At 40.3% G+C, this 23,230-nt stretch overlaps 1 protein-coding gene across 1 annotated transcript; it reads right to left on the bottom strand.

Moving 5' to 3' along the window:
- Positions 1 to 1,200: 1,200 nt before the first annotated feature.
- On the bottom strand, positions 1,201 to 11,536 carry LOC145448601 (adiponectin receptor protein 1-like). Its single transcript, XM_080327017.1, has 8 exons — positions 11,251 to 11,536; positions 8,283 to 8,443; positions 7,504 to 7,690; positions 7,228 to 7,315; positions 5,687 to 5,789; positions 5,478 to 5,609; positions 2,561 to 2,622; positions 1,201 to 1,633 (listed from the first exon to the last, which is right to left on the bottom strand). The coding sequence occupies exons 1-8, from the start codon at positions 11,283 to 11,285 to the stop codon at positions 1,514 to 1,516; spliced, it is 888 nt and encodes a 295-aa protein (XP_080183143.1). The 5' UTR covers positions 11,286 to 11,536; the 3' UTR covers positions 1,201 to 1,513.
- Positions 11,537 to 23,230: the final 11,694 nt, after the last annotated feature.

The raw sequence follows: 23,230 nt of genomic DNA, 5'->3' as shown, positions 1-23,230 counted from the left end.
TTTAGCAGGCCACTGTTGAAACTTTCGGGACAAAAGACATGAAATATACTACTGAGACAACGCTTTTGCAGATGGTGAGGAGGAGCCCAGATAAATCTTCAACGCTTATTACGTAATTCTGCAGTCGACTTCCAACCCGCGACCCACTTCTGTTGCAGCTAAACAACGTACCACTGCACTATTCGCCGCACAGGGTACTCGAAGTGCTATAGGAGGGAACAAACAATTATACCCATATAGAGGATGTCGCGCAGTCTAAAAGGTTGAGAACCTCTGTGCTTAGTGTTTAGTACAATTACATCTTTACCTCATCCGGCCGCAAATACAAGTCTTTCCGGGAGCGAGTTTGTCAAGCCGAGAAACAGATATCGGATTCCAGCGCGTTTAGAAATCAGCGTCTTCAGGGTCTATCTTTACGTTTACTTCTTCTATTCAGTGATATATGGTCAATGGATTATTTAATCTTCTCGCACAAGCAGCGCGAAGTATGCACGCTGCTAGATTTTCTGAACCGCGCAAGTCGACAGCTCTCGCATTACTACGCGAGTCATTGTAATGGAACTCTTTTGACCAATTTATGGCTCGAGACCCGGGACGGGATAACGGTTCATCTCGTAAGCCGCATTCAGCATCTCAATCCATTCGAGGACCACACTTTAGTAAATTTAGGATCATAAGTCCGAACGCAATCTTGATTATACACTGGTCGAAGAGAGGGATACAACTATTGATTTCATGATAGCGCACACGTGTCATTCAGGTTATCCATTTGATAACGACTACACTCCCAGTGGAAATAGTGTGTTGTCACACCCATATGGCCAAAAGGGTGATACACGAATACAGAAGTCAACTCAGAATTATATCGCGGTCATAACTCCTACTTGCGTACGTGTATACCTTCATATGTTCCTACATACATGCATATGTTGGATTACAATGTTTTACTCGATTTTTAGCGCGGTATAAGTCTGAGTTGGGTTCCGGTTTCGTTTGCCATGGCTGTATAAGACCCGTGATATCAGGGGTGGTACACGGGTAAAAATATACACTCCTTTCGCTAAGACTGTAGTAAGGAAAATCGATTGTGTCGATTCTAAGTCATCACTGTTTTGACTTTCTGTGGTGCTTAACAACCGAAACTTTCCATGATGCCTGGCCCTCGATGCGGGGCTATTTCGCCAGCAATCAAAACTGTACTTAGATTATAACTCGTCAATATTTTAGTGAAATAGAAGAAGAAAACGCTGAATCAAGTCGTTGCAGTAATTCCATCTTTACAATGTATGTTATAAATATTTCCATAGCGATTCTTCTGCTTTTCGCGAGTCGAGCGAAATTCTGTTTAGGGTTGCACTTTGCCCGTCTATGTGCTATAGTCACTGGTCAGCTCATCTAATATTCCAAGATCGCATAATTCTGGTACGCAAAGCAGATGGACACGGTCTTACATATCTTATAAAACCTGAGATATGTAGTCGCTAATTACACTATAATTTGAAACTATTTGTTGCTAATATTTAGGGCAGATTTCGCCGATTTCAAATCTTCGCTCCTGCAGTGCCATGCAATTGTACATGGTTATCCACAAACACGAGGCGGACAACACGTGGAAAATTGCGTGACTTCCGATCTGTAATATATATATTTGTACATTATGAGAGTATTTTCGTGTCATTGCACATTTTGACTCGAGTCAAGTCAAGTCAATCGATTTTCGAAGGTGACTCGAGTCAAGTCAAGTCACTCGATTTTTTGAAGTGACTCGAGTCAAGTTGCCTTTTCGAAGTATGAGGCATGCCTATGCCATTGCATTTTGCTAGCTGTCCGAAACACGGATTGACTGGTCATTGATTTTGAACCGATGAACGAATATGAAGTTAAATATACACGTAAGACGGCGCTGTGTCTCTTAAATATACGCAGAAATGCTAAACTACGCAAGTATAATTGCATAGCGTCAGTTTATAGTTACCAGCCAAAATAGAGCATAGATAAACGAATTGATAAGATGCAATACATCATCCATTTACAAATGGATATGATACAATTCGAGCCTGCGCCAATCAATGGTCGAGGACTATATAAACTATCTTCGAATTTAATTTCAATAAAACAAGAGGTTTGGTTCAGGTACAGAGAACAGTAATAGACATTTTCTATTATAATACTTTACTATACTATACTAGTTTACGGCAACGTAAGCTGTAAGCTTCGATCACTTCGTAAGCGGTCAATTTATTTGTGAGAGAACAATCGAGGCGCAGTAAAACGCACGATCATTGAATAATTGGTCGCTTTCACAGGTTAAACCAGCGTGTCGCGACCAATTCGATTGCAAGATACAGTGATTTTTATCGACAGCGATTGCTTGATGACTTGAGACTGAGTCGTGAATTTCGCGTCGATTCACGAGTCAATCCACATTTCTGATACGCCGAGTCAAGTCAAGTCATACGAAAAAGGTGACTCGAGTCAAGTCATGACTCGAGTCAAGTCATGACTCGAGTCATCCCAACACTGATGTAATCTTCAAATCAGTTGTTGTCCATATACTTACAAGGTAATCGTAACGACCTGAATAAAGGCTTTCTGGTATCTTTGAGCAATAGATGACGACCGCTGCAATATACAACACATTCTAAATGTCAAATTAGACAGCGTTTCTACTCAACTAGAAGCGACTTCGTGAATTTCTACTCGATCATTCAAGAGTTATAAATGAAGATCTGAACAGTATTTAAGTATGGAGCTTCACAAAGTATATTCATTCGATTTATCGAATACATTTGTCAGTTAATAGAATAGTGTTCACTTTCAAAAATTTCAAGATCCATATTCTCGATTTACGCGAAATAACTAATTACACTACACATTGGGTGGAATGTACCAAATATATTTAGATAGCATAATACACGAAGTATATTGCAGTGGTTTCATCATAATTTGGCGAGAGCAATCTCATTCTACACTGGCTACATTTGACCATAATTACGAATGTCGCTAGGCTCCTTCTTTTGGTGGAGATTTAAAGTAATATAGGTTCTTGTCCTGTATAGTTTTCTGTGAGTAGTGTTAGAATATAATTGTTTGTTTTTACATGAAAACATTTAAGATGTTTAATATGCAATGGAACCAATTCCCTGTTTACGTTTCGGAGAAATGAGAGAACATGTGATAATTCTATGTCCCTACTCACAACGAGCACGTTTTTATTTTTTCTTGCTTCACTCTCATTTCGTCAGTTGATCATGACAGATTTTAACCCTGGCATTGCTTACTTTTGTCTTATTTAAATAGTCAATCATATCCATCAAATAGGCTATTTTGGAGAGCTAGTGTCACCGCAGAGGAAATCCTCAAATTGCCCTTGTATTTAAAGACTAAAAATGGAATTTCTTCCTTCAGCTTGTATACTCGTGATTAGTGATTACCAGGCCTGTTTATTTTTGGTTATTGGATTTTATTTTTGGAGATTCTCCAAAAATAAGATTTGAAAACATCCAAAAATAAGATTTTTTTGGATGATGTTTTTCAGTGAAATAAACAAGTCAGAGCGATGTAAACGACCAGAAAACTCATAAAAGCACACAAAACAGCATCTAAGTGAGGGAAGGGGTCACCGAAACGCTAAAACTACTTGCACTCAATCCACTTCACGTTTCTGCTGACCTTGCCTGCCTGCCCGCCCCTCAGCCGTTGTACTCCTATAAGTTTCACAGTGCGACACGTAGAGAAGACGGGAAGGCAGTTTGAGTGAGGCAAAGGGAACGGCGAAATCATATACAGCCACCTCTGTCACAATCACTTTGTCCACACGATGACGGGACTCATCTGCTGATGCTTCAGACGGCAACACAACTTGATCCAGAGTAGATGGAAAGCGTGCGCCCCAAGTTTGTTGACGCTCGTTTATTGTCAATGAAGAGGGTGGCCTCTTGGTTGACTGGAAACCGTACCAAACTCCTTGATGTTATGGACGAAAACAGTCCGGCATGTGCAACTTCGCTGCTGTGGTCCATCTGATCGTTCTCGATCGCATGGTCACGCTCGCACATAGCTGAGCACCACCGTCACAAAGCTTCATGGTCTTGACGTTCTGATCATGGAGCCGCAAGAGCTCATGCGCGTGGTCGAACGCCTGTGTCCAGGTGAGGACTGGGACGAGGACCGCCACAAGGAAGGTCAGAGGGTGTTGGGGTGTTGGGCTGTCAGGTTCAATGAGGCACGCATGGGATGAGGTTTCAAGCGCATTACTGACGACCGCTTTTCAGGAGCAAAGGCTTGGAAGATTGGAAAGTTTGAAGAGTTAGATATTCCTCCATTTTTTAACGCCTAACCTCGATGTTTCCCACAATTGCGACGTTCGAGGCCGAAATCTCGAAAATCAAGGGGGGGGGCGTCTCGCAGTGAATAATATTCTTTAGAAGGCATCCGCCAGGCCAAATACTAAATTTGTGAAGAATGTATTGGAAAGTTAGATCAAGATCACTGATGATATCTATGTGTTGGAGGACTTGAATACATGATAATAACATACTTTTGGTGGATTTTTTCAGTAGTAATAGGGCTCAAAACACCTTCAATTCTTATTTTGGAGATCCTCCAAAAATAAAATTTGAAAACATCCAAAAATAAGCTATTTTTGTTATTTTTTGAGAATTCCAAAAATAAACAGGCCTGGTGATTACAGTTTGCCGCGTGACAACCATCGCGGATCGCTGTACAGCAGGGGGTTATCTTAGTTTACTTTTATCCTTACAAAGTAATAAGGTTGGCTTTAGTGGTGTAACCGTGAAGTAATTTGCCATTGCTGTAACTCTAGGATTAACATATGTCCTCCTTTGGGGGAATTTGTCCTTAATTTTCAGGAAATGGAAAATGTCCTCCCAGGACACCGAAATATCCTCCGTTTCAGAAATCCGCAACACTTTATAGCTTCGGTAGAGAGAAAACGCTTCAAAAGACGCGAAATCGGTAATACGGACGTACAAGTGGGTCATTAGGAGTAAGACTGGGAAAATGACAGAAATATCGGAAAGAAATGGGCAATCCGAGAGTCGAATCGGAAAGATGACCTATATTTTTAGTAAACACAATAAGATTTCTAGTACAAATTTTAGAATCAGCAATTTTCTAGTCTGGTAATCATACTTTTAGGATTTGTTTAAAGTGTCCTTCTTTTCGGATTAAAAATATGAAATGTAACTCGTCGAAGAATGTTTGCAATAACAATCGAGTAGGACTGGTCGATCAATTTGTTTGAAAACCTTTTGAAACCAGGAGTTCAGCCTATTAGATTGGGGCAGTTAATATTTGGACATAAATACAACCTCTCTCCTAAAAGTCTTATCGACTGTATAAGCAACTAACTCTGGCTGCGAAAAAATGGACATTCGGGCATTTCCGGAGGATCATTCATGGTTATTGAGACAAGAGGACAAATCCTCCTAAAGGAGGATATATGGTTGGCCTACCTGAAATTCCGAAAGCAAAGGCAAGTATTCCCCATCGTTGGCACCCGTCATGAAGCGCGAACATAAATCCATCGCGGTAGAATACCATTGCGTACACGGGGAAAGTCAATGTGAACACAGCACTTGCAATCACTGTGATTAACACCACAGTAGTTATATAGGCTACCGTGTTTCTGTAAAATAGTGCTTATGGCAAGGTGTATACTTACTAGCTCTTTGTTTTGCCATGCATTCTCGCAATAGTGAGGAGCATGTAGTCAGCAAATATAGGGCCGCGATACCGCATATTGCAATCAATGTCATGAGAATTATCTGAAACATGATTTGAGAATATTAGAGATGTGCAGAATCTGGATTTCAGATTTAAAACGGACAGGAATCCGACATGTTTTCCGAAACAAGATCCTATGAGGATTTTCAAGGCACTCAAATTATTAAGGAATCCGCCAATTTCATTCACTTCAAAATGCACAATCCAAGGGAGAAGTAACAGAAAATAGGGGCTAGAATACGTTTCATGTTATAGGGCAGTGTTTTCAAGCATACGGCCCTCGAGAAGAGCTCATCCATCCCGCCAAGCAATTCTAGGCAAATGGAAAATGGTTGTACATTTCAGGACATTTATAACAAATTATGAGATATTTAGTAAGACGTAAATAATCCCTCCCGACAGGAAAATCCAAATATGTTCCCAGGCCATATTGTAACCGCGCGACTGCAGCGTTGACTTTTCACATCTAATTAGGAACAAACCATCAGAAACAAATCTTTAACATTGACACCGAATTCCAAGAAGGCCTATATTAAACCATTGTATGTCGGATACATGGGGAATATGATGTTTGCATGGAGATTATAGACGCAATGCTGTCTAACGTCTGACTCAAAACGTTACCGGCGTCAAGAGAGCAACGTATGATGATTTAATGACAGTGAAAAAAATTCCAACGTCTGCGTTTACGCAGTTAATTCTCAGGTAGTCTATCTCCCACAACGCATGCGCACGGGCAACGCCGCTTACCGACCAAATAAGGGAATGTAGAAATATTCCAGCTTATATCATCATTAGAGCCACAGAATGAGCGGTCAATACTGTTTTCGTATTGTTGCAACTTCCGTTATTTGCGAATGACGTTTTTACTAGAATAGTGCCACAGTTCATCCGTAATATACTATATACTAGTCTAGTACATTTGGGTTTAATAATGAAACATTCCAGTTAAAAACAAAGGTATTGATTTGGCGGTAAACATTTTGAAATCATTTGACGGGTGTGACCCACAATCGATCAAATGGTTTGAATACGGCCCGCGAAGCGATTCGAGTATGGCACTCCTATGTAAGGCATGGAATCGGATTAAAAACCACGACTTTGTGAAAGTCGATTCATTAAGATCAGCCCTGTTATATATCGTACGCGTACGTTCGTCAGCGCGAAGATTAATATCGGCATTTAGGCATGTGACCTAATTAATCCTAATAAATTGATGCCATCTTGATAAATCTGAAAAACAACCCAATACCTTGACAGTTACGCATGTACACAATCCTAATAAATTGGTGCCATTTTAATAAATTATTTAAAAAAAATCAAAACCCTCCCCAAATTCCGCATGCACCAAACCGTAATAAGTTGATGCCATCTTGATAGATTTGAAAAAATCCAAAATCCTTCCCTTTTTTCAAATCCCTCCCTTAATTTCGACTGGCTACGCTTTTGCAACCAACTATGAATCCCCAGTATACGTACCTGAATTCCTCTTTCGCAGTAAAATGAATAATAAATCCATGTATACCAAGGGGTATTAGTTCCAAGCACAATGCCACAAAGGTCAATTCTGAAAGGCAAGAAACGAGGGGTGTTAATGTTAGGAACACGAGCGGTAATTCAATTATTTTAATAGAATAATATATCAACACAATGATCCCATATTTAGTTTATGTCTCATTCAAGATATCCTTGGTGGCAAACTCAAATAGCGGTATCTTTGCTGTGGTGCAATCCTGATAACCACTATCATCCCACCTCAACGCAGCGTTGTAATACGGCTCTGAATGGCTGAAAATGACGTGATATATAGTGGAAAATCCGAGACAACAACTCGCACCGACGAACATGAGAATAAACAAAAATCTCTCCTCTCCTGGATGCAGGAAATCGTCGTCTGGTTTTTGCATAAACAGCCGGAATCCTTGCAGCGTAAATAAAAAACCTGATAAACGGTACATGATGGTCAAAATATGTCAAGTCCTTTATCATCAGCATATGCACTATGCGTAGTTACCCATGCGCTGAATAGCACACTGGCCTGTTACAGACTTGGGAAACTAGTATAGCCTACTGAATATTTGAATTGAGAAACTGGAACACCCCGATTTTCGAAACTCGCAACTACAAGTTTAACCAAAACTGTTCACTTTTAAAACTCGCAACTAGAAATAGTTGAACCACCTTGAACAACCCACAACTATAACTAAAACAAGAGTAAAGAAATTCAATTCCGACGGAACTAATACGAATTCCTGTATTGCAAATTCATTACGACATATTGGATATACGATCGGCATTTTAAAAGAAAATGGATTTGGAGTACGGACGTTCAGGGTAATGCTATATTTATGAAGTGGTGATCACCCAACAATATTGTCGAAAAGTGCATTGAAATAAGTATTGTCGAACACTGCTCTTCATTTTCCTTTTACTATAGCATTTATTATACGTCGAATATTAATGCGATATTGACAATCACAACTGACAATACAGAAGCAGGTTATGCTTTTATTCCAAGAAAACGGGATGCATACCCATTAAGTGCGTCCACACGCAGGTGAGTTCCGAATTTCGTTCGCAACAGGAACGGGCGCATGTCCACACGCACGGCTTCGAATGTCTTTGATAAAGAGTTATATGGTCGTTTACTGGGTACCACTCTGGGTAATATGCAATCTTCACATCACGTTTTAGCCTGGAATAAAATTTGCATATGCAGAGGTGGAAAAGGCAGTCCACGCTGCTACTCTAGTGAAAGAAGTAACGCCGTAAATCCTGCTCAAATACAAGTAGGGGAGATGTGGTACCGATGGATCAAAAATTGCAAAATTATCTCTGGCCCTCAAATCTTCAGCCGAGAATAGCAGATCTTTTTCTGTCTCAGCACTTCGACACAAGCTCTACCTATCGCGAACATTTAAATGAATATCCTCTTTTCCAGAAAATATTTATAAACGTTTAAAATTTGTTGCTCGAACGTGTCATCGGTCCCCACCCGGTGGGTCCAAAGACACACGACCATGGGACCTATGAGACATACGATCAAAAACTCAAATTTCTTAACTTGTTTTGTTGTGTACTATAAGCTAAGCTACAGCAAGCCAATGAAGAATGTTTCGTCGCGACCTTCAAGAATAAAATGGATTATATCAACTCAAATGTTGGCATAAAATCATGTTTTGATTTACGCCGAAACTTACAAAATTAATGCCACATACATATTACCGGCAAATCGACATTTTGACTTTCAAATACTCCGTAATAGCGATAAAACACCACATGTACCTATGATTTACAGCCTATATATATGTAGGCGAGTTTCAGTTGTTAAGTGATTAGTTAGTCCATCTATTTTGCTTGATTTGGTTATGGTACCACCCTATAAATATTGTAATTGACTTGAAAATAGTCCACTCGAGGATGGTATTGATTAAAAAAATTTGTGCCATTATATACCCTGATACAAGCCCTATAGTCTACTTCACATCAAAAATTATGGCAGGTTTGTTAGTCTGAAAGGTGATATAGAAAAATGCAAATGTGGATCCAAATTTACTTTACACCCCCTAAAACGTAAATCATTCGTCACAGACCCCATAACTCACACAGGTCGATTATTTTTGCATGTGAGGAAAGATTCTGTCAGCATGTAACTGTAGACAGATTCACGGAGTGTAATCATGTAGTTATCATGGAGAATTTTTCAAGTATTTTCGGTCCCAGTGATCCATCGGTACCACATCTCCCCTACAACTATACTCTGTCAAGATTACGTCAAGTTGAAGATGAATATCTGAAAAGCACCCAAATTATTGGTAGCAAAAAGTATATCTGGTGCATAGTTTGTATAATTTTATCAGGAGGTGGCCTCTTTCAAAAATAAAAGTTGCATCTCAGCCAATAAGGTAAAATGAACAACGCCATTTTACAATAATCGTCAACATCCATTACATTGTACGTTACCAACACTTCTTATATTACAGTTACTGCAAAAACGGAACATGAACTAAAACGAAGATAAACCTTAGTATGGTCGAAAATGATATTGATTCTCGAGGGTGTGCTTGAAACATGACACTATTCCGCTTGTGAATATTAAAATGACTAGCATCCGTCACCGATACGTGCTTGGTCCGGAAACGCGCTGACTGAGATCATGAGCTTATGTTCCGGAGCAGTGACAGCGCAATTGTTATTGCTGTTGAGACCACGTATGAGATTTGGGTGTAATTGTTCCTGGGTTGAAGCGATGCCGTGAGCTTGCGTAATTGCTTAAGTTATAAGATAGTGGACTCCGGTCTATTCTGGTCGCTTCAGAGCACGTATGGAACCAGTTGTTACAAGATCACGATAAAACAATTCGCATGAGTGACATATATCTAATGATACCAAGCGTACTATGATTATTGACAGTTACATCAATATATTACACAGGCGGAAAGGCATATACTGCGATTTTCTAATCAGTACAGTGTGACTTCACATACTTTTTTATTCGCGATCACAGGAAACGTTTATTACAGTGTGTGTTCAATCGAGCATCACTCATTTTGGCGTCATAACAGTATGAAAGATATGGGACGTTTATATATTTATCTTCTATGCGACAGCAAATAATATGGCCTGTTCTACATCCCATTAAAGATTAATTTGGTATTTTTTTACCATCTGCTTCATTCTACTTCGGGACAATGTTGTCGGACTTTGCAGAAATATGCCAATTATGCTTTGCACAATAATATCGAAACTATAATTCTTGTTGAAAAATTAGCTCTTAGTGGCAATGAGAATATAATCTCGTTATTCTTAAAAATCATATCTCAAGACTCTGATTATTAGAAATCGTATCATTGTGCCTAGCACCAGTCAATATTTCTCTATGTTTGTTTTATTCACACATACACAGTGGCGCTCATCGCCTATATGGTAATTTGCGCCACGACATTGACTTCAGTAATTTCAGTCCTTTGTCTTCGTAATGATTGGAACGACTTCCACTCTCGCTCTCTTTCATCATTGTCCTCGCTCGTTTTTCATGCGCCCATATCTTGCACTTTGCTGCCGACTTCTGGCTCGGCTCACCTTAACTCTGGGCTTTGGAAACACTGCAATGATGTCAGCTATGAGGCGCCCACAGAAACCTCCGGACATATAGTAGTTGGTCCGAACCGGGATTCGAACCACTGCCACTGGCGTCGCAACGCCGGCACTTAACCAACTGCGCCACTCGCTTCCCAATATTACATTATATTACTATCAGTATGAGCCATTAAAGGTAAAAAAGAATATCGGCAGTTTTCGGGACGTCACTGCACGTGCTACAAGTCGGCATCTACGGAATAGAAATGAAGGAAATTGGCTTGGTGTGAATGACAGCAGTCGACAAACACCATGAATACAAAAAACAAACAAACAGCACCATGGTAGGGAGTCAGACTACCATAATATGTGGCTACTACACTGAAAATATTGATTACTCCTTATAACACAAATGTAGCTTACCGGGAACAAGCCCCTGACTTTCCATTCGCTAACATCTAGTTCTTATCCATGTATATCAGTTTTGATATACTGTGCTTCCTAGCTTTTTATGCGGCTACTCGAGACACACCTTCAACAACACTAATTATCCTCAGCAATATTATACAGCTTCCACTGCGAGATGACTTCCTCAAATTGTCAAACCGTCGCTCCGGAGCTATTTAATGCAGCACACGAGGAACTAACCTATGCAGTCGTGAATGACGGTTCCTAAGTCTAAATTACAAGCTTCGTCTATTACGGCATCGGCCGTAGTCAGGTCATGAAAATGCCGGATTTATGATAGGTAGGTATTAGTCATAGGCGGTCCGTGATATCCTTTCACGCAGATGATATATTCTATACGTGAGCGCATGCATTTATCAAATATAATATTATTTTCATTGTCATAGGCATCACTGACTGAGACACTCGGGATGGTGCGAACCCCCGAAAGATTCTGGCTTATGTGAACGCGAACCGATTTCAAAGATTATATGTGAGGGGTGGCCAACGTGCGGCCGTAGAAGGGAATTTTTGTGGACGCGAACATAATGCACAGAACTCGGACGTGAGTATCACGTTCACACCATCCCTGCGATATAGATTGACGTCAATGACATTTGGAGAGTGTCATGGAAACGGCATACTACACTCTTATCGCTGAAAGTTTGTACTCACACCCAAAAGGTGACGCTCAAAAACATAACGTACCTTAGAATTATACCGCAGTACCAGTCAGAAAAATTGTAATACGAGTGATGCTTGACAAAGTGGAATAATTGTACATGATGTACGAAGGAGCGCAGGCACCTAGGATTTATATAAATTCTTACACCTTCAATCAATAGAACATTCACTTCTGCAAAATAACCGAGCTAGCTCACTCAGCTAGCGATGGAAAAGCGTCAATTGACAATGATGACTGGCTCAAATTGGGTCAAAATTGAATCACACTGAAAACGAATTGCTCGTCGGTCAGTGAAGCATTCGATCGACATCCCGAGAACGGGGTTTTTGAATACTAAGGAAAATTCTTCTTTCGTGTGTCACTTTTTTAGTGTCAATACACACTCTTTTAAGTAAGAGTGTACAAGCGCGTTGTAAATGTACAATATGGATAGCTATTGTTGTGTGCGGTATACACGGTGTTTGTCGACTACAATGGTCAAAGGTCATTTACACCCTGCCGATATTCTTTATTTTGAAACCATATCTGCCAACTTCGTAGGCTTCTAGGCAACACGCGGATTGGCTGGCGAGGAAGAGCCTAGATAAACCTCCAACACTTGGGAAGCGGTCCTGAAATATGGGTAGCGGTACTTTCCGTCCTACCATGGTAATAAGCACTCCATTTGATTATGGCATTTTCGGGATTTGCTGTAATTTATCGGATAGAGTGCTCTACGCTTTCCACAATGCGGCATACTTCGCACAGTTGTGAATCACTGCATCCGATATTGTTCAGATGGCAATTTAGTCATAGACGATGACATGATATCCGTTGACGATGATGATATGCTATACGTGCGCGCACGCGCTTGGATTGATTGTAATCAATGATAGCAGCAGGCGTTAAGCCGACAGAAGTTGAATCATTTTTCCAATCGTTAAGGTTTTATGCTCGCACCCTAACCGCGTGAGCTGCTATTAGTTTACATGATGTTTCGACATCTTCTCCATCTCTCTCCAGACTGATCTGCCGAATTGTTGCCCAATTGAGCGAACTGGTTGATATCTAACAAGTCATCAATGTGTACGAAAATCGTTGCAACTCAACCATGTAGCTTTGCTTCTGTTTAACCTACGAGTATATGGGTATATTCAGATTTGCGTTTTCAATACGTGTGCGTTCTGTACCATATCTGTGGGTATATCTGTCTTGATGAGGGATTACCAACTGCGGCTGTAGGAGCCGTATGCGACGTCAAGCCTTCTTGCGGGTCTCATTCCTCCACGAAAATGCTACAAAAATCCCATCTTGGGTTCGATCCGCATGATAGACATTTACATGCATGATCTTTTTTTAGTTGACGAACACATGCTCATAGAAATATTCAAGTATAATTCGTCACAATTCCAATATTACCGGCATACATCTCAGCTCCAAACCTGCGCATAACACATGTATGAAGCTGAAAACTATCACATAACGGCATATAACTTGCGTTGTAGTAATGATATGCATTTGAAGTTTGTTTCAGTGAAGAGCACACGCCAGTCTGTGTCTATCAATGATAAAATGTTAGCTATAATTACCCGAGTGTTTTCATACTGTACCATTGTTACACTAAATCAGTGGTTATCAAGGTGGGGGAGGGGGCGTGAAAGCATCCGACGGGGTGCGGGATGCCGCGGTTAACAGAAACATTTTTCGCACTCCGCTCGATTTACCTCCTGCTCGTGGTGTTTGCTCAGAATATTATCCTAACTTCATATTGGAGAATACTCTCAACAATAGCCATAACCATTAATGCCGTTGGGATTGCTAACATTCTGATTTCTCTCTTTAGTATTTTGTCATGTCACGATAAGGGGATGCGAAATTTTTCACTATCAAATAGGAGTGTCTAAAAAAAGTTTGAGAACCACTGCTCTAAAATTTTAAATTCGCCCCACAACAAAAAAGGGATTGTTGTTCGGGCCAATTGGTCTGAATTATTTGGTCGAGAATTAGACGTTTGATGGTTGTATGGAACAGGAACTCAAAGCAAGTTATGACTTAGAATAAAAGTTCTTGCATATCCCATGCTTTGGAAATATCGGCAATTTCACAAGACATAAAACCGGATGATTCTTTGGAGTAAATCTCAGTAACAGAGCCCGCTTCAGTGTTGGATTTATCGCGGCACATATCCCATCAAAATAAAATAAAAAAACATATCTCTGGGGACACACATCATTGTGGAATTTTTCAATTGCAAATGTTGCAAATAGTAATCCGAGATCCCCATATCCGAAATAATAATCAGTCAACTTATTTTTGATATCATTTATACACCATCTCAATTATAACAACCTTGATATGTGAATATATGTCAAAGCAATAATACGTAATAATAAATGTAGCCGACAATAGTGATATACAGTTTGAATGTTGTGGCCCCAAAAAGCTCCAAGTTTGTGTGGACTTTGTGTGGATCTATCTCAGGGGTCAACAACACGCGGCCCACGTTTTGAAATGCAAAAATTGACTTCAGTTGAAATTGAAACATATTGTTGTTGTTGTTCAAAGTAAGCTATTCTCCCGTTCCCAATATTACTATTCGTCACTAGCTGATACGACTTCAGCGATAGTAATATCATCATCATTGGTTTATTAGCAATTTTATCAGTTCAACACACCACAAAAAATGCGATACAATGAATAGACAGGAAGATGTCGAAGCGACTTGGATTAGTCTATAGAATCAAACACCCACCTTGGCCTAGGCCAAGGGTGGGCAATTATTTTCCTCCGCGGGCCAAATGAGAAGAATAAATACGTTGGAGGGCCGAGTGAAATTTTTTACTATTCTCCAGCGTATTTTAATTTTATTTCTAAATTACATTGTTAATAAATGCTGCTCAGTAAATGTGTGGATATTAGGTAATGAGAAAGCAGTGGCTATTTAAAAAGATCTATTTGCTGTCATGATTCGAAACAATATTAAACATGATACATTTTAGCTCTCTTTAAAACTCCCTATCCCCGTCCTTCTATTATAGGACTATAAAACAGTGGTTCTCAAACCTTTTTAGGCATCTGCGCCTTCACAGAATATTTAAAAAGAGAAATCAGAATGCTAGCAATCTCAACGGATACTTTGATGGCATTGTGGAAGATTATGGCTGTTGAAGAGAGAATTGTGAAGTATAAAAGTCGGACAACACGCAGAGCTACAACTATAAGCTGTTCCATATCGCGCGAAGCGCGAATTTTTTTTTTAATAAACTTTGGATTTTTGCCATCCTTCTGATGCCTTCACGACATCCAGTTCGAGAACCGCTGCACTGAGATGTATATGCAATAGCACAAAGTTTATTTTCTTGGTCTCTGCCTTCCGAGCAGTGCGCAGCTTAAACAAGCTATATGTTGAGCGAAGCTTGCAGTTTTTTTGAATTTCGCCCTCTCTTGACCGAGTTTTTCATTATTTAAAATCTTTAATCTCGGCGACATGCTCCGCAAAAACTGAAAGGACGGGTTTACCCCTGACTCCAGTATGCGAATATTTAGTGCTCTAAATTATAAACCTAAACCTTCTTTGAATTTCAGTTTTCGGCTTTCATTTTTAGCACTTCCGTTCATCGTTGATGTGTGATAGATATGATGAGTCATATAGTAATCGCGAGCCCTGATTGACTTAATGGTCGTACGAAGTAGGGATTTGGAAACACATATCACTTAACAAATTGAAACACATAATAATGCGTAATGTGACAATGGCAACAAGGAAGGTTTGAACTAAGCTATATCGAAAGAGTCATTTCTTCTGACTTCGAATGCTACTCATACTTTCCCATATTGTCTTTATTTTGAATCTGTATTACGCATGCCATGTATGCAAAGTAAACGAATTTCCTGTTCACTTGATTTGGTTTTAGTCATTCGAAAAGCAGGTTTCATGTTTTGAATTCCAAGCAACCTTTGGCGGGCCGCACAGAATAGCTTCGCGGGCCGCATTTGGCCCGCGGGCCGCACTTTGCCCAGGTCTGGCCTAGGCGATGTAAAGAGGAGGCATGCACACTGAATGAAAGTAAAGAAAACAGTATAGATAAAGAAATAGCGGCAAGGATAGGGCGGCATGCCATGGGAAGCGAGATCGATAGGTCAGTCGTGGTCCGGTAATCTTGAGGATGGACTGTATTTATTTAATATTTTAATCATTTAATAATTTATAATCATTCCATGGAGGAAGAATTTGCCGATATGAATTGGCATATTGCCTTGACTTGCCAAGACCGAGGCGCAATCTGCAACAGTAGAAGTAACATTATGCGGCCGTCGACACTCATGTCGATTAGAATGTGTTGGCGGCCGTCAATAGGCAAATTAAATTTACGAATTGACTCCCTAATTAATGAGAGGTTTGAATTATTCTTGAAATTTTCTTCGCGCTCGGCGCGGTTCAATGCGAGTGGATTTTCGATTTTATTATAGTAGTGTTCTTTGTGATCTAATCCGCACAGTACAGATGCGAACAGCAGAGGAAATTGATGCGCCCCATAAAGAAATACCAATTTGTAATCGTGCGTTTGAGAAAAATCAATATATTTCCACTATACTCACAATCCAGTGTTGGGATGACTCGAGTCATGACTTGAGTCGAGTCAGACTCGAGTCAACTTTTTCGTATGACTTGACTTGACTCGAGTCACCTTGGAAAAATGACTTGACTTGACTTGGCTCGGAGCTTCAAAAATGTGCATTGACTTGTGACTCGGAGCACAATTTACGAGTCAATTTCAAGTCATTATGTAAGCTGTTTCGAATAAATCACTGTATCTTGTGGATGTTCGGATTGTTCGAGATGCCCTGGTGTCACTTGTGAGAACAACCAGTCATTCACTGATTGTACGTTACAAGGTTCCTCCATTGTTCGATCACAGATAACTTGACCGCAATGTAGAAAATTAATCTAAATATCAATGTGTCTCTGTTTCTTAGACGGCTCAATGCTTACGTTGCCCAGTGCTCACATTTACCAATCCTCTTGTGTGATTTAAATCGAACGAATATATTGGGTGCGTTTATATTCTCATGGAAGTGTAGATAAGTAGTGTAGGCTATTGTACCATATCAATTTGTTTCAACTTCTCGAAGCTTCGTATTAGGTCCTATATTTTGGTTGATACGAACTGACTGTAGTATGGAGCTGTACAGTTACTCACGTACTTTATTAGCAGTTCTACGTGTGCGTGAGGGATATACCGTCTTTTTGCATGCATGTTTAACGAGATATTCGTTATTTGGTTAAGATAAATGATTAATTAATCTGTCTTTCACACAGCTAGCAAAATGTAATGACTTTGAATCATCACTCATACTTCGAATATTCAATTTGACTTGAATTGTGACTTGACTCGTGACTTGACTTGACTTGACTCGACTTGACTCGAGTCACCTCTAAAAAACGAGTGACTTGACTTGACTCGAGTCACCTTTGAAAATCTGTTGACTTGACTTGACTCGAGTCAAAATCTGCAATGACTCGAGATGACTCGTGACTCAAAGGTAGTGACTTGATCCCAACACTGTCACAATCCTGAAGCGATGTCAAGAAATAAAAACATGCAACAAAGAGGATTAGGCTAATAACATTCGGCCCACTCAAAGATGCAGCACAGTAATATAACTTCCCTGAATTTTCGAAGACACCCCCTACATCAACTCTATCGGTGAATGTGAGCACACTGGCTTACAAAGGATAAATATTTGATAGTAATATGTGAAACTATACTTGTATTAATGACGAAATTCACTCCAGAATATGAACACATTTTCGCGCTTCGCGAGACCAGACAACGAATACCTGTGCTTATTCATAACATATCTACTCACGATTTGGGTGCGCACTGCGCATAGTAAGCCGATATCAGTAAATAGATTAGTCGGGAGTTCACCGGCAATGGACATGGGCAGTTTAACGTGGGTATTTGGCCTCCAGTAGTTCATTACGACTATGCACTAGAATGCGGCCGTAGCCAACACAAGTAATCGAAATGCGGCCGTGAATAGCAAAAAAGGTTGGCCACATCTGCTTTGTATAGTTGCTGACGAGTGTTGTCAGGTATCGTGCGGAGCTCATAGCTAAAAAGAGAATGAAAGCAATGATCATCATTTTTTTGTTGTTGGCTATATTTATGTCTTCAATAAAAATATTATTCCTTTTGCGGTAACTATGCCCGTCGCCCATGTTAGAGAGAACAGCATTGTAATGACGTAGAGTTATCATAACGTGGCTGTTAAACTATGCATTTCCTATTTTATCTCGACATTGACGACATGCGGCCCGCGGCCTCTACGAATTTTAAAAAGTGGCCCGCGACCCGTTTCGAGTTGGCGACCCCTGATCTATCTATTATGTTCATTCTTAACGCAAACCGATAATGTTACGTGTAGTGTGCATACACAGCTGATTCCAAATACCAAACATAAGTAAATGGATATATTTGCAGGTCATGCAAAATTATAAAGCGAAATTCAGAGATTAAGAGTCCCAAATTCCGTTCTATGTATGACTCACTCAATGTCGAACTATGTCCTTCTCACCTCCGCTCTCTTGTTAATCACTCTTTGCGAAAAGAATGTATATATCCACCCGTTTTTCACCTCTGATATAAGGATTTGAATATACACTCATGGCATTCGAAACCGGACCTACCTCAAACTTATTTCGCGGTATGAATCGAGTACAACATTTTTATACAGATTTTCATGCCCGTTGGAAGGTAGGATTTATGACCGCGATATAATTCTGAGTTAGGTTCTATTTTTCCGTGTACCACCCTTCTCGGCCCCTTTCGTCTGACTATACGCACTATTTTCTGCTTAGAGAGGAGTGTCTATCAGTCAGATGATCCCGATATAGTATTTAGTCGATGTTAATGGGGCCTGGTACATCAGATTACCTACATCAGGGGTTCTCAACCCGCGGCCCGCGGGCCGCATGCGGCCCGCAGACGATTATTTTGTGGCCCGCGACATCTTTCAACTTGAACGCAATTACTACTGGCAAAGTATTGTCACCGTGTCACATTCGTCGAAGAACAGTTGTTGTGACGAAATGTAGAAGCTTAAAATGATATCACCATATAGTTTATTCTGGAGTAATACGTATCGCCTGATATTAGAGAAAACGTTCCTAGCTAGGTTTCAAACCCATGAATCCATATTTCGAGGCATTGTTAAAATTGCCGACGACATTACAGCCGCATTGTTCGATATTGCTTGGAATATCGGTAAGCCCAAGAATCTGCTAGGAAAAGCGTGACTTCAATAAAACTTTAACGTATGCCAACTATGCGAATATTCGCTGTTTCTGGAACTTAGCATCAGGTCCAACATCACCTGACATATTTCGAAGCTACAGTTATCTGATTCCACCGTGACCAGAAGAGTAACAGCGATGGCGGTCGATCTTTTATCGCATATGCTCTGAAGCACGTTGCTACGTAGACTTTTAGCCTGCCATTGGACGTATCCACCGACTGCACAGTGCACACACATTACATAGCTAATCCAGGTGCGTTTTATCAGGCTGGACAATGGACATATTTCCAGAGGAAATGCTGACGGGGCAAACGTTGTTAGGGGGAAGGGGACCAGTGAAAAACATAAACTTGACAAGGCTGACTTCTGTAACTATTGGTGTAGGGCTCCAGCCATGGAAGGAGAGAAGCAGTGTTGATTGGTTTGCTCAGAAATTACCCCGAACGCCAGACTTCTTCTCATATCACTGAGAGCTCAAAGTGATAATGGCCATGGTAACGAAAAAGTTACCGAAATTTTCTACTTGCTCTCTCACGCATTGAAACTGAGAGTTCGGTTCTCTGGTGGAAGGGTGTGAATAAGGTGCATATGCCGACTTGGCAACGAATGCAATGTAGGCCTATGCTCCGTGAACAGATTTATTTGCGCCACTGGAAGATAGATAGTCTCCAAAAAGAATAGCAACTGCAAACCTACGAACACTGTCCATTAATGCTTATGAATGCATAAAAATGTACTAAATGTCCATATAAAACTGGTAAATAGGCTACATAGTAGCCTAAATTTAATAGTAGTTTACAAATACATGGTGATAGCGTTCTGCGGCCCGCAGGGTCTTTTGCTGTTAAAATGCGGCCCGTTATACGAGGGAAGTTGAGAACCCCTGACCTACATTCATGAATATGAAAGCATGTAGGCCCAACGCCGAAATCATGTAGGACGCAAAGCGACATTGAAATGTCAATATATGCCTGGAAATCATTTTTAGAAGGGATTTTTTGTATTATGTTTGATTACAAAATTTTCATATGAAACATGGCTTTGATATTTTATACATTTCTCATAGTGATAAAGCGGCCAGGTAGGCCTACTATAGTGGTTAAATGCATGGGAAATTGAACTATGAAATTTAAGGCGCCCATAAGGAACTGGGATAGCTGAATTCATAGTGTTTTGCATTTGCCAAGGATTCATGCAGCAAAAACGATTTAAAATGATATACCATACACACGTGGTGATGGCAAAATGAACTCACTCATAGAAATATATGGTATAAGATTTCACGCAACGGCAATATAAAGTTAAATATCTTTTCCAAATAGCATGTCTAGTCGAGTTAATATTTCTTGAAAGGCAGTGGTCCCCAATCTTTTTATGTTCGCCACCTCAAATTTCGACTTGAAAAGGTTGCGCGGCCCCACCTTTCAATTTGGCCTGCTGGTTACAAAAAAATGGTCAGCACCTTGGGCGAAACCTACTCACGGCCTATGTTACACAGCTGGCGACTATTTGCGCAGTCATAGCAATCATAAACTTGTCAACCCCTGTCCTCAGATTAGGACATTCATATTAAATCAAGACTATATCAATGCACTGGAAGGAGTTCTATTTTATATCCCGTTGAAGTATTACCATCGGTCATGAACTGCTACGTGGCATACTGCATCATGTGAAATAAAGATAACGATCTGTAAGTTATTCGATCGCACCGAGCGTGAGTGTACGTGTTATACTGTTAACACATGGCACTACCGGTCACTTGTAGTTTGCCTGGAAGGGAAAAAAACCTCATTAATGATTTTTATTATGCTCCCAACACTATAATCTTTATAGTGATGGACAGTCACTAACGTTGAGTTATATTGGGTGGCGCTTTAAAATGCGTTTTATTTTGAAAAATGAACGAAAATATTCAGAAACGATCCGCTGATAGCATCCGCTCAATTGGCATTCTTGTAATAGTGAATCGTATTTAATTTCTCCGCGACCCCAGAAATCGGAAAACGATCACTAGTTTGGGAATCCCTGTTGTAACGAATTTTCACAACTGTGAATGCAATTAGGCTCAATTCAACTAAATCCAGGAACTCTATTAACAGAGAGTCCCGCTGGGGCATGGACCATTTTACTCCTTGCCATGCCGATATGGGTTGATATGACTGAAGTGCCTTCTTCATCATGATATATTTTAAGCACTACTCTTTCATATTGTGCCCTATGCGTACATCAATAGTTCCCAAGCTTTTCAAAGTCGCGAACTCCTTGCAAGAAATTTTGAAGCTTGCGGAACACTGATCAGTGATCACTGAAATGTATAAAAGATTTTTACAACATCAACCACGTATCTATAATGTGTTCGGTCAGAACTTCTATAAATTGTTTTTGTGAATCCATTTTACCGCTATGCCGTACCTGTTGACCAGCTGATTGAATTACTTAATCATCATGTCATTGATTAAGCATAGAAAAATCAGACATCAACGCAACCGTTGATTTGCTCTAGGCCAGTGCTTTTCAACCTGTGTAACGGTTCGCACTTGTGCGAATGAAAAAATTTGCAGTGCGAATGACGAACATGGTGCGAACGGTGCGAATGAAAATCCCGGATGAGTGCGAATGACGAAGGTGGTGCGAACGGTGCGAATGAAAATCCCGGATAAGGGCGAATGAAAATCGTGAATGATAATTGCTTTTCAAATAAACATAATACGAAATTCAAGGGCAGTGTAACTTTAGTTGTTGCAACGCAATTGTAAAAACTTGTTTAACTTACCATGCACCACTAGTCGTAGCTCTCACGAGCCGTAGTGAATTGATATTTTCGCACTATAATTATTACGTAACCAAAACCCTGGTTTGGAAGCTGGTGTAGTGACAGACATATAGCAGCCCGTCAGAGGCTGGGAAAATGACGTTAAATTCACTTTCTGCTTACTTTCGATAAACAATCATCAATACTTCCGTAATACATGTTCGATTAGTGCTAGGCACGAGGACAGTAGTAAATGCTATCATTACAGACTGCCATTTGCAAGTTACAGTAACGCAAATTTTACCCTTTCAGGTGTTATTAAAGTATAGACCGCAAAGGGTATAATTTTGGGTCGACACGGTGCCAGGGGTGCCAGGACTATCTGTCTGTTCGGCGTAGCCAGCCGAAAAAAGGGGAGGGTGGTTGAAATAAAAGGGCGGGTTCGATTTTTACCGAATTTAGTAATATACAGGGCCGTAACAGCACTTCGTCAGCCCCCCAAAACGTTGGTCCTGGGCCCCCATATGGTGATAAACCGAACTTCAGTGAGCCAGCGCTAAGCGCGAAAATTTTCGATAATTCATGATAAAATCGGTCAATAAGATCGGGAATTGCATATATATTGCTATCAATGTCTTATCCTCTCTGCTCACGTACTGAGTTTTACCGGTAGAGCTGAGTGAGTTGTCTTTGAAACTGTACAGTCCGTAAATAATGATTGAACAATTGAACATCTTCGGGCGGGCGGACCCGTTGGTATATGACTTCGTTACATGATGTTATTTCGTGACCTCCTGTCTGCTATATCAAAAATATAGAATCGCTCAAACGTACTAGACTGAAAGATCACACGGTTTCGGATTGGTATTTCTTCAGTGGCATATAATTTTTTCCTGCAGGATGGTATTTGTCTTGTGTGTGTTGCCTCGCTGCGATCGTTCTGGCACACTTCTTGGAGTCGCATGTTTCATGGCCTAAAACGTTATAAGTCTTTGTGCTTCGTGCCGCGGTAATGGCCAACGCCGATATGCCCATTTCTATAAATCTTGCGTATTTTTTTCTTGGGGGAAGAGCACCCAATAATCAAGATATTTGGCAACTTGAAATTGCGCCTAGCGCGAAATATTTTTGAAAATATTGCATAAATTGGGTTTGGGGTGCGGCAGTTACGGCCCTGGTAATATAGCATCAATTCATTAGGGGTAAGTACATGCGTAAATAACGATTATACAACATCC

Source organism: Botryllus schlosseri, chromosome 10 (genome assembly GCF_051294905.1).
Source record: "Botryllus schlosseri isolate E-star chromosome 10, Bs_hap1, whole genome shotgun sequence".
NCBI classification, from domain to species: Eukaryota; Metazoa; Chordata; class Ascidiacea; order Stolidobranchia; family Styelidae; genus Botryllus; species Botryllus schlosseri.
This window is presented reverse-complemented; position numbering and strand designations above follow the sequence as displayed.